The 12183-nt window shown below is 57.9% G+C and overlaps 1 protein-coding gene across 1 annotated transcript; it reads right to left on the reverse strand.

Moving 5' to 3' along the window:
• Positions 1-806: 806 nt before the first annotated feature.
• STRA6 (signaling receptor and transporter of retinol STRA6) lies at positions 807-11064 on the reverse strand (the record flags this gene model as incomplete). The annotated part of the gene is made up of 17 exons (XM_080626319.1): positions 807-985; positions 1254-1391; positions 2238-2401; positions 3202-3303; positions 3487-3604; positions 4785-4918; positions 4984-5059; positions 5796-5976; positions 6242-6303; positions 6849-6925; positions 7036-7103; positions 7925-8050; positions 8186-8352; positions 8518-8657; positions 8812-8897; positions 9310-9388; positions 10940-11064. 17 exons carry the CDS (start codon positions 11062-11064, stop codon positions 807-809), a joined length of 2022 nt encoding a protein of 673 aa, XP_080482445.1.
• Positions 11065-12183: the final 1119 nt, after the last annotated feature.

Genomic DNA, 12183 nt, shown 5'->3' on the forward strand with positions numbered 1-12183 from the left:
CAAGCACACCCGAGCATAGGAATGAGGTATGTGATTTATTAACCTTCCTCACCTCGGCAGGGCCAAGTGAGGTGTAAAACTGCTTTCTATGGATTCAAGCTCAGCTCACTTGGAGGGGCACCAGTCCCGGGGAGCTGCTGGCTTGGAACAGAACAAGGGGTGGCAGCAAGAGGCACCAGGTCGTGAGTTACAGGGAGCAGAACCTAACTGGGTCTGCAACGTCACAGCCCGGAGCGGATGGGGTTTCAGCCTTCACAAAAGTGGGGGGAAAGGATTTCCAGGGTCAAGTAAGGGGAGCCAGGATCAGAAATGAAAGGGAGAAGCGTGGGGATGGGGTTGGCAATAGGGACCTTCTCCATGGGGACACCGCACTGAGATGGGGGTAGTTCCTCATGCTCAGCGTGGATGAGGACCCCTCCACACACACAAGCACACCCTTCTCCTTTCTCCCCTGGTGCTGGGGACTGATCCCAGCCTTGCCATGTGTCGGAAAGGCAACTGTTGAGAACTGGTGGGCTCATTGCAGGAGTGACTCCTAAGGCGTTTGAGATGGCTGAAGGGTTCAGCTTGGCTCCTCAGCCCTTCTCCATCCAGGTCAGGCTTGGAGGTGACCCATTTGCCCTCACCTCTGGACCTTGGTAGTGGCTCAGCATGGACCTAGAGCTACAAACCAGCGCCCCCATCACTGCTGGGGAGAGGCAGGAGGTGCCCAAAGCTCCCGCCAGTGCCGGAGGAGAGTCAATGGGAGATGGGGATGGGATGGAGTGTGTATGGGAGGCAGAGAGAGGTGGGGGGGTCTCTGGAGGTCAGGGCTCGGGGGTGCTGAGCTGGGTGCCGTTGGCCGTGGGGTCGCAGAGGGCGGTTTTCCTGCAGGCAGTCAGCGAGGGGTTGTTGAGGAGGGTGTAAGCCAACCACCAGCGGGCTCGGCTCTGCTTGAACCGGGCTCTGCTCGGAGGCGCCTGCTTGTGCTGCATCAGCTGGATACCTGCGAGGAGATGGGAGGAGGAACGACTTCAGCCCCAGCTCCCATCTACACCTATAGGAGCCCTATTGTGCCCTTGCACATCAGAGGGACAGGAGCAGCTCCTAGGATGGAGATGATCACATACGACAGCCACAGCCCCAATGGCCCCTTTACCCACAGGCACCATCAGCATCTCTAGAGGAGCAGCAAACCCATAGAGGAGACCGTGATGATGCTGCCCCATGGTGCTGGCCATGCGTCGCCTCAGATGGGCAGGGGAAGGTCTCACCTTCTTCCACGTTGCTGGGCCGGAGCCCCGATGGCCCCTCGGGCCTGGCCAGCTGGAGAAGCAGCAAGCAGAAAGCTTTCATCACTGGGTGGGACTGGCTGACCTCAATCTTCAGATAGTGGCAGTAAGTGTGGTAGCCTGGGGGGACACAGCCCACAGTGAATGAGAGTAATGGGGCCAGGCTTCATGATTCTCTCCCCTCCCTCCCGCCTTGGAGCAGAGGGGAGGGTTATTTGCTGGGCTCCATCTCTGCCCAGCCAGAGCTGCTTTGCCTTCAGAGCTGCTCCCAAAATCCCAGCAGGAAAAGCAGAGGAAAGGAGGAGAAATTGGGGCTGTTCAGCCTGGAGAAGAGAAGCTGCGTGGAGACCTCAGAGCAGCTTCCAGTGTCTGAGGGGGTTACAAGGATGCTGGAGAGGGACTCTGCATCAGGGACTGCAGTGATTGAGCAAGGGGTGATGGGTTCAAACTGAAACAGGGGAAGTTCAGCTTAGATCTAAGGCAGAAGCTCTTCCCTGTGAGGGTGCTGAGGCGCTGGCCCAGGGTGCCCAGAGAAGCTGTGGCTGCCCCATCCCTGGCAGTGTTCAAGGCCAGGTTGGACAGAGCCTTAGGTGACAAGAAGACGTCCGTGGCCATGGCAGGGGGTTGGAACTGGATGATCTTTAGGTCTTTTCCAACCCAAACCTTTCCCTGATTCTATGTTCCTTTCCTGCTGCCTTCAGCACAGGAGAGATGAGAGTCGACTGCCCATTGGAACAGGGTCTGGCACTGCTGAAGACCAAGGAACCCCAGAAGAGCATCACATGCCCTTGGGGATGGATAGAAAAGCAGGACCAAGCGGGCGTCAGAAGCTCCAGTTGTGCCCCTGCCCGTCTCTGAGCACAGGCAGTTTGAAGCCTCACTCAATGCAGGCAGCTCCAGGTGATGGAGGGGCCCCCAGTGCCCCCATGTTCAGAGGTGCTGCAGAGGGACCCCTCCATGCCCTACCTGGGTCGAAGGTCTCCACGCCCCGGTGCAGCAGGCTGATGTCCAGCTGGCAGAAGTGGATGGAGTTATAAAGGCCGGATATGAGCATCCTCCAGAGCCCAGCCAGGACGCCCACCAGCACGTTGATGGGGAAGAGCAGGTAGGTGGCTATGTACAGAGCCCGCCTGCGGGCGGAGGAGGAGGAGTAAGGAACACAAACACCACGGGATGGGAAGCACGGCCCTTCCCTGCCAGAGGAACCGCCGGCCAAAACAAGCCTCCCTCCCTCGTCAGCAGACACGGGCCCCATCTGAGGTGTCTCCATCCCATGGAGAGAAACAAACACCCTGCCAGGCGCTTGGAGAAGGGACAGCCTGATGCATCGTCGGGAAGCTCGGCTTCCAGCACACCCAGGGTCTGCATTCCTCCTTGAAGACTTAGAAACCAGCTGAAGCATGAGTGTGGTGGTTTGGGATGAGGGACACTCGCTCCTGTGGAGGCTGGAATAGGCTACAGCAGCCCCACTGCAAGCGGTGGAGGTGGTGGACATCCCTTGGCTGGGCAGAGCAGGACACCTAGATCCATGTGTCACCCTGGTCATCAGCTTATGGAGACAGCTTAGGCAGTGACACCGTGTACAAGGGACCACATCTGCCGGTGGCATCTGAACCGGTCCAGCTGATCCTGAGGGATCTATGCTTCCCCTGAGGCTTGCAAATGGGGGTGATGGAGCAGGGCATAGACTTCACCCCCTTCACCTCACTGAAATCAAGGCTGTCAATGGACCATGGCCCTCTAAAGCATCTAAAGAAACCTCTCTGGGAACATGGAGCCACTTGGACCCCTCAAACCTACAGGTTTCCCCCTTGAGCTTGCGGCACAGAGGACACCACAACACCAGGGACAGGTGCAAACCCAACACAGCCCCGTGCCCTGCACCTCGGGAGGGTTCAGCTCTGCCCCAGGGACCTCACCATGCCCGTACCTGTTGGTGAGCTCCTTCCGGAGGGGATGCTGCTCCAGGAACTGGTACTGAGCTGCCAGGTTCTGCGCGATGACAGCAACCACCAGGGTCAACCAGAAGGGCCTGGGTGGGAGGGAAGAGGCCAAGGGGAGGGCCCCAAGCATGAGGCACCCTTCCAAGCAGCAGAAACCTCCAGCAAAGCTGAAAGAGCCCCACATAGAACCTCCCCTTGACAGAGCATCTCACACCATGGCCATGGCACCCACTTGGGTCTTCCACCCCTCCCCGAGGGCTGTGAGCACCCACCACATGTTCTGAATGATCCTGAAGAGGTAACTGTTAGTGCCCGACTGGAGCGGGATGACGAAGAGGAAGGTGAACCCCACTGAGCAGATGAAGAAGATCACTTGCTGGATGAGGAGACCTGGGAGGGAGACATGAGGAGAGGATGGAGAAGCAGAAGATGGAAGAAGTTCTGGCTTTTGTTCCCCATCCAATGCTTGCTGCTGAGCTTCATCTTAATCCCATAGAAAGTCTGTGAGATCCTTCCCTGCCTGCTCTGCTCCCAACACATGGGATTTAATTACACATTCAGCCTCTCTTATCACTCCCTCCATTATCCCTGCTGAGAAGAGGCATCACTCAGTGCTGCAACTCTGCTGCCTCATCATAGAAATCAGCCTGAGCTCTGATTTCTGATCATAAATCACACCCAGATCAGCCGCCGCTGCTGCTCCTTGAGCTTGTGCTTCACCTCCACTGCTTGGCTTTAATGACTTGGAAGCCAAGACCTTTAAGCAGGAGGCAGATGCATGGTGGCAGATGCATGGTGACACTGTGTGATGCAGCCAGCGCTGCACTGAGTACTGGGGGGCCAAAGGAAAGCTGCTCCGCGCTGGCAAAGGGGTGCAAGGAGCTCCTGGGGTGCTCCCGAGCTCCTACCTCCACACTGATCTCTGCAATCTGCCTCCAGGATGGGTCTGGTTTTGCAAGGGGTGGTCACCAACAGGCCTGGTGGTCCCCCTGTCCTTCCATCACCCCTCTGGACCCTCAGATTGCCCCTGGGGTGCCGAGATGGTTGGGTGTTGCACGTGCATCACTGCCTAGCGTCACCTCCCATGGGGCAGAGAGGCCTTAAACTGGCTCCAGACCGTGGTGGGGTGAAATTTCTACCCCTTGGGGTGTCCTTCACTCATCCCTGGGGTGTCCAAACCCCCCAACTCCACCCCAGGGACACCCTGGCTGTGCTGGGGAAGATGCACAGCGAGGAGCATCTGGGATGTGAAGACCGGGAGCGGAGGAGACAGACAGTCCTTTGCATGAGATGCTGTGACAGCTTCTCAAATCAAAATAGCTGGGCTTGAGCCAAAACAAGTCACCATTCCTCCCCCCCCCCCCCCTTCCCTTTTTAACTCCCAACCATTTGGTGTTCAGCATGGTCCTTCCTGCAGGAGGACAGATTGTGTTTGAGGAAAGAGGAACAAAAGCCTCTCTGCAGCTGGCCCTTTGTGAAACGGGACAAGAAAGGGGGCTGAGATGCTCAAAGGCTGGGTGTGATGTGCAAGGTGGGGGTCCACCCCCCATCCTGCCCCAGCACCCTTTACCCAGGCAGGCGAAAGCTGTCTGGAAGCTGGCAAAGCTCATCCAGCAGACGATGGCTTGTCGGGATGGACGGAGGATATGGGCTTTGTAGAAGACATCCAGCACCGCTCCTTGGTAGAGAGCCTTCAGGTTGCTCCTGGGGAGACAGACAAGCTGCATCCTGGCTTGGTGGGAAGGGGAAGAGGAGCGAGGACACCGTACCTGTGCATCACCAGCGTCCTCAGGAGCATGGCGCAGGTCAGCAGGCAGCACAGCACCAGCGAGCAGATGTAGCACACTGCAGAGGAGCACGGGGAGATGATGGGCTATGGCTGTGGCCATCCACGCAATGGGATTTGACTGCAAAACCTATCTCAGGCGCATGGCGGGGGGGCTGAGTGATGGATGGGACCGTGCCTCAGTTTCCCCCCCTGCCCTCTTTGTGACACAGGGATCTCCATCTCCCAGGTGAGTTGGTGAGGCAGTGAAAGGGAAGGGGAAAGACAAGCAGCCGGGGGAGATAAAGCAGTTGGGTTAGCTCAGTGCTGGAAAAGCTGCAATAAGCAGGCAGTGAGATGGAGAGAGCCAAGGAGATGCTGCAGGGTAAACGCGAGAGGGTTTGGTAGGAGAGGTGGAGATGTCAGAGGGGGGAGAAAAGAGGATGAGAGGGATTTGGTGACTTGGGAAAAGATGCAAAAGCCTCCCTCGAGTACCCCAAGGTACACCATGGAGGGAGGGCGCACCCCTGCCATCCCCACATCCTCCATCCAGGGCCATCTGCTCGATTCCAGCACATCTCAAAGCCTGCAGCCAAAGGGCAGCATCTGCAGCGCATCGCTGCCTTGGCACCAGGCATCCGCGGCTGCTTTCATGTCTGCACGGCTGCGGCTTCAGCAGCTGGGTTCAACTCCCCCTGGAAGCTCTTCCATCAGTATCCAGCTTCCTGGACCACCCTCTGGGCCGGAAACATCCCTGGTGCGTTCTGAAACCCTTCAGAAACCACCTCTGGATGCAGGGCTGTGCCGGGAACGCACCTTCCAGCGACCACAGGTAGTACTTGACAGTCCTGAGCTCCTTCTCCATGTCGCCAGGGGCAGCCGGGCTCTCCGAGGGCACCAAGCCAAACTGAACCAACAGCACCACGATGTCCTTTGTCATTCCTGCCCGGATGATCTGGATGGTGGGGACGACGGCTACCAGGAGCAGGAGGGCGACCTGCGAGGGAGCAGTGCCACGTGAGGCCCGGGTCATGGCATCCCATCGCTGAGCCATCGCCTTGGCTTAAGGACTTAAGGCTGCCTGAGCCCTGGAAGCACTGGGCCCGTTGCCGTGAGGGATGGTAATGCCTCAAGGCATGCAAATACCATTCCGATAGCCAAGAGTGTGGTGTGGCAATGCCCACGGGGCTCCTCTGCCCCAAGAGGACACAGCCAACAAGGAAGGGAGGGGGTTCTGCTTGGCGTTTAACCATTGGCATCACCTGGTAGACAGCGATCATGGCCGTGGTTATGGACAGGACGAGCTTCAGTGGGATCCGGAAACCTGTAAGGAAGAATTGGAGAGGAGCTGGGATGTGGGATCACAGGGAAAGAGTGGAGCAGGCTGCAGGTCCACCCAAGCCGGCAGCCAAAGCAAACACCCCGGTGAGAGCACTGGGACAGGGCGGTCAAGTAGTAATTGGGACTTCTCCAGAGCAATTCCACAAGGATATAGCCGGGAGCGGTGCCTCTGTACTCCACAATCCCTTGAAACCTGGTGCCAGAATCCAGGTTCATGCTGCATGGGGAGCCATGTCCCTCAGCTCCTGCTCCTCCCATGGGCGAAGGGGGCAAGGAATACTCCTCGTTCCTCTTTGGGATTTTATCCCCTTATCCTTATCAAGCACCAGGCTGCACTCTCAGCACAACCCAGCCCTGAGCCTCACTGCTTGAGCCCACCCATACCCCATGGCGGGGTCCCTTGCACCCCAGAGCACAGCAGTGTGTGCACAGCCGGGACACGGCTGCTTTGGGGAAGGAGCCAGGAAAGGCATTTGCTGTCCCGGGAATGGGATGCAGGCGGTGTGGGGAGCCCGCGCCGCAGCCAACCTTCCTCAGGAGCGTAGATGTAGGAGCGTAAGTAGGCCTGCAGCCGGGACAGGAGGCTCTCCTCGAGCTTTGCGGAGCTGGAGGAGGAAGAGGAGGATGAGAAACGCGTTCCTTGGGAGCAGGGAGCCTCTCTGCCCCCGCTGTGAATCACCGATGGGGCAATGCTACGCGAAGGGGTCTTCCTTACCTCCCCTTCTGAGGGCGTTTGGACAGGACAGCCTTCAGGTACTTCTTGTAATAACCTCTCCCTAGCACCTTAAGGAAAATGGCAATAAGTCACCTGCTTTGAGCACAGAGACTGTGCTTGCAGTGAGTAGGGAGAGGTGACTCTGCCTTCCGGGGGGCCAGAGCATCTGTACCCCATCTAGCAGCCATCTGCTGCCCCAGCCATACACATGATGCCCCACAGCACCTTGTGCTGCAGGAGTCCATCACCCACAGCGATGATGGACTCCCAGCCACAACGAACGTGTTGGAATGGTGCTGGCAGCAAATCTTCCAGCATCACAGGAGGTGAAAGCGAGCGTGCCTTGTTCCCATCAGCAAAGCAGCCCAAATGCAGGCACACCGGTAGGACAGCTGAAACCCCCCATTCCCATCAGCCAGCTCCCCCCAAGGGCTTGGGGTCACTTCAGTCCACAGTTGGGCTGGGCTGCTTATCCTGAAGGAGGTTTTTCCTCCTCTCTTCCCAACAAAGCCCCGGCATTTCCCAAAGGGCTGGGGATTATCCAGCCTGCTGGGAAAACAAGGCAACCCCAGTCCCGGCCTGAACAGGATGTATTGATGCTTTAAGCCTCTTGTACTAAGGAGTTTACTCCAAAGATGGATTTTCCACTCCCTCTTCAAATCCAAGGAGATAAAAAGAGCCGCCACCCCTGCCATCCAAAGAGGGATGGAGGGGAGGCAGCTCCCAGTGCTGGAGCAAAGCGGGGACCACATGGCCTGGGAGCACCCAGTTCTCCCAGTCCCGAGGCAGGCAGAGAGCTTGTGGGGCAGGGGAACTCCCAAAACCATGCAGGCCCATCAGAGGGTTCTCCCATTCATCCCCACCAAGTCACCCCATAGATCTGCATTACCTCCTTATCCAAGGTCTCCTCCTGCCCGGTGAAGCTCTTGATGAGCAGGGCTGGATACCAAAGGCTTAAGAGCACAAGGCAGAGGATGATGGGGATGTAGGAGAGTGTGGAGTAGTACCTGTATATCTGCGGAGAAGCAGAGATGTCACCACCTCACCCCAGTCCTGGGTAGGTGACACCTTAAGGTCCCCTGAAGGAGATGATGAGAAAGCCTTGGCCACAGCAGCCTCCCTGCTCCTCCCCTGGCAGTGGGACCCATACCTTTGGTGACTGGGGACAATCCACCTTCTGCCAGATGTGGACCATGCAGTGGCACCAGGAGAGCAGGCAGCCCATGAGGTAGCTGGCCCTGTGCCGGACGGTGGCACAGGCCATCAGGGGGTAGTAGAAGGCGGGGTAGTAGAGCAAAGCCAGGATCTTCCAGTACTCTGGATGGTACGATGGGAAGAGAGGAGGGAGAGCAGAACAGGCAAGAAGCAGCGCTCTCAGTAGGGACCAGGGTGAACAGGCTGCTCAGGGTGACACCCAAAGCTGCACACCTCCTGGGTGGGGAGGAGCGTGATGCTCACAGGGCAGGAGGGTGCTGGCCTTACCCCGGGTGCTCTGGGAGGAGTGGGTGATGAGCGGCAGAGGGTCCGTGTCCAAGACCAGCACGCATAGGGAGGAGAAGAGGATGCCGAACACGGCAGCCACCAGCCCGCGGTTGCCTTCCTCCTCCAGGAAGTTGGCTGGGCTGCAAGGCAAGGAAGGAATGAGCCTTCCACCAGGTCATTGGCACCCTGTCCCCAGCATCCTCTGCCCCAGGGCTGGTTCAGGTCCCGTGCTGCACCTCAGCATCCATCCACCCACTTGGCTGCGGGGTGATGGGGACCCTGGGGACCGGGTACCTGAGCAGTCCTGGGACACCATTCCAGCAGCTCCGATGGAGATGCCTGCGCTTCACCAGCAAGGACAAGCCCAGGAGCACGGCCAACTGCCAGAAACCCAACCGAGGGAGCAATAAATACATGGGGTGGTATTTGGGGGGGCGTTTGGAGGTGCTGCGATGTGATGGGAGCCTCCAGGGAGGCACCACCTCCACCCAACAACCTCTATCCAGCCATGGTTGAAGCAAGGCAGGTGCTTCTCAACCTGCTCTGATGAGTGATAGGCTCTGAACACCTCAGTGGGACCATGCTATAGAAATAAATCAAAGCTTTCTATTGACTACAGTCTAGGGATGCTTGAGTCCCATGTTAGAGCAGCCCAGCTCAACCCTCGCTCCAGCTCAAGCTGAAGAGCTCAGACCTGGTGTATGGGAGTAGATGGGCATGACCCAAGCTGGGGGGCAGCAAATACAACATCAGGGCAGATAACTCATCCCATGGGACGTGGCAGGTACTTACGGAGATGGGCGCCATGCAGATGTGATACAGTCTGGGAGAAATGGTGGGGTCACAGTCTGGGATTACACTGGGAAACATGCTACAAAGGGGAAAAATACAATCATGAGCTGTTGTATTTAGCCCCAAAAGGGCAAAGCAAAAATGCATCAGGGATTTCCGTCTGATGGCCAGAAGGGGTAAACCTCCAAAGAGCTGGGTTACACAGCCAAGGGTGAAGTCACCCCCACAAGATAACTTATGATCAAGCAAGCAATAGAGATACACCCAGGAGCATCCCCAACCTGATCCACACAGGGTCTGAGTGGCCTCCTTCCACATGCAGGGATACCAATGCCCAACAGGAGATCAGCAAGGAAGGACAAAGCCCAATTTACCTCTTTTATACTCATTTCCATCCTAGCGCTGCCTTTTCAAGGGATGCAGCCTGCACAGAGCAGTTCCTGCTACCTAAGGCACTGCACTTGTTAAATGCCAGCTGGGAGGCTGAAGGCCCCTTTTAGGGTGTTTCAGCGCCTTTCCCATGGGATAGGGACCAACCCCAGAGCTGTGGGACAGCAGAGGCGATGGAAGCCTGGGGTTGGTGGTGCTGCATCCAGCGCCGCATCCTCAGCCAGCCAAGGCCAAGCAGATGTGCCAGGCTTTGCTTTATTTATTCCCCCGCTGGCCTCCACAGCACCCCTCAATCTCTGCTGCGCCGTAGCTCTCCTTCTCTCCCAAGGCCAGGAGGGACTGTGCTGGCTGCAAATCCCTGTGCCAGGGAGCTGGACATCCCGAGCCCCATAACACACAGCGGGGGAGCCCACACGAGCCCTCATGCCCATGGGGTGGGCAGAGACAGGAGCAAGGCTGCAGGGAAGGGTCTGAGAGTGGAATGAGGATTCCTCAGGCATCCCATATCCAAGGCTGGCCCCAACCTGCCAGTAACGGCTGTATAGGGTCAGCTGACATTAGCAAAGCTCTGATTTCGGGCTTCTTTCTTCTGCCCTTGGATAGAGCAGAAAATTCCTGATGTCCAAAAATATCCCGGTTCTGGAAATCCAGGGCACACACCTGCAACACTGAGAGCGCAGGGACACCAAACCCCTTTACGGGCTTCAGCACCTAAATCCAGAGCACGGTGTAGAAGATTAAGGGTAAGGAGGATCCCTTTGAGCTGGTCGCCACTGGGATCTCCTCCTGCGGGCCCTCTGGGTTGGGTACCAGTCAACTGAGTGGTATAAAACTCACTCAGAGAGGAACAAGTCAACAGAGGGACAATAGGTGCTGATAGATGCGCCCTGGGATGCCCAGCTTCACGTTGTAAAGGTCACCCTGCTGCTCCACGCTTCAGTTTCCCCTCCCTATGGCACTTCCTTTATCCTTGGTAAGGATATGAAGTGCCAGGTCCTTGCTGTGAGGTTGAGCCCTGGGGTCCCATCCCTGGGGCAAGCACCCATAAAGGAATGAAGCAGTTTGAGAAGGCCCAAAGGAGCCTTTTCCATCACCCAGGCATAAATGCTGGGGCTGGTGCTCAGGGGATGTTACTCCACAAAAAGGGATGTGGCAGCTGGGCAGGAGGCTGGCTGCTGCCCAGGGTGACCCAGCAGGGACAGGGGACACGCGGCACCCACCAGCAGGGCTGGACACTTACTCATCCTGTGGCACGGCTGGCTCCATGGGTTCATAGATGTACCAGTCAGAAGCGAGGTCATCGGTGCTGGCCAAGCTGCTGTCCAGAGGAGCATCCTGCATCCCACCGGAGCTGTTGGCTGCCATGGCTGTCTCCTTCCTCCCTCTTCAGGCTGGAGAGAGATGGCGAGAGCCGGCTGGAGGCAAGGTGAGTCCTCCTGGGTTCTTGGAAATGAAGGGATGGAGGCGCTGAGCCAAGAGGCTTTATCTCCTCGGGTCACTCCCGCAGCCAGGGAGGGAACAGGGGCTGGAAGCCTTCCAAATCCAGCCGTGCCTCCAAGGATCCAGCTTTTATCTGGGCTCAGAGGGAGGCAGAAGGGATGAACCCCCCTTCCCCGAGCCCTCTGGGCACATCTCATGGTCCCGGCTGCTCCCTGCCCGCCGCCGGATGCTGATAGACTCGGAGCCTTTGTTTGGGCTGCGGAGCAGCCTTTACGCCAACGGCTCGGAAACCAGCGCAAGGGTCAAGCGTGGGGCTCGGGGCACAGGCTGGCAAAGGGAGGAGGAGATCTCACAGCCGTGACCCGTGTCCCCAGTGTCCCTCTGTGCCACAACACCCCCCGGCCCCAGGAGGAAGCCTCAGCCCCATCCCTGTGCAGGAAGGAGAAGGAAGGAGGCTTTGTTGCGGTGCCAGAGCCAACAAGCTCTCGTCTCTCCTGCTCCCCACTATTCTTTGATGACTTTGGCTCAGACAGCCCCACACCCTCTGCTCTGTCCCAGAGCTACACCGCACAAGCCGCAACGTGCCCATCAACCATTGCTACGGGAAAGGCAGTGCCCAAAGGTGTCCCCAAGTGCCAGGCAGCGATGCTCAGAGCAGCCTCCAAGCCCCTGGAGTCAGCCCAGGACCTGGGGACACCTCATCCCCCAGCACAGGGACATCTCCAGCACCCCCAGGGCTGCTCTGAGGGGATGGGTAGGAGATGGATGGCTGAGCCAGCAGCTCTGCTCTGGGCTGCTGTTTGTACAGCTGGTGTTCACCAGGGACCATGATGGATACAGCACATCAGCTTCAAAGAGATTCCCTGAACCAAGACTGTGGCCCTGCAGGCAGCCCCGTCTCTGGACAGACAAATGGCTCTCACCACCATGGCCCTACTGCCCCGTGACCTGATGATCCACTGGGGATCATGTCCCCAGCCAGGTTCTGAGTCTCCTCTCTGTAGGTCAGGACATGAGAGCTGGGACCTTCACCTCCCTTCCCAT

Source organism: Psittacula echo (genome assembly GCF_963264785.1).
Source record: "Psittacula echo genome assembly, chromosome: 10".
Lineage (NCBI taxonomy): Eukaryota > Metazoa > Chordata > Aves > Psittaciformes > Psittacidae > Psittacula > Psittacula echo.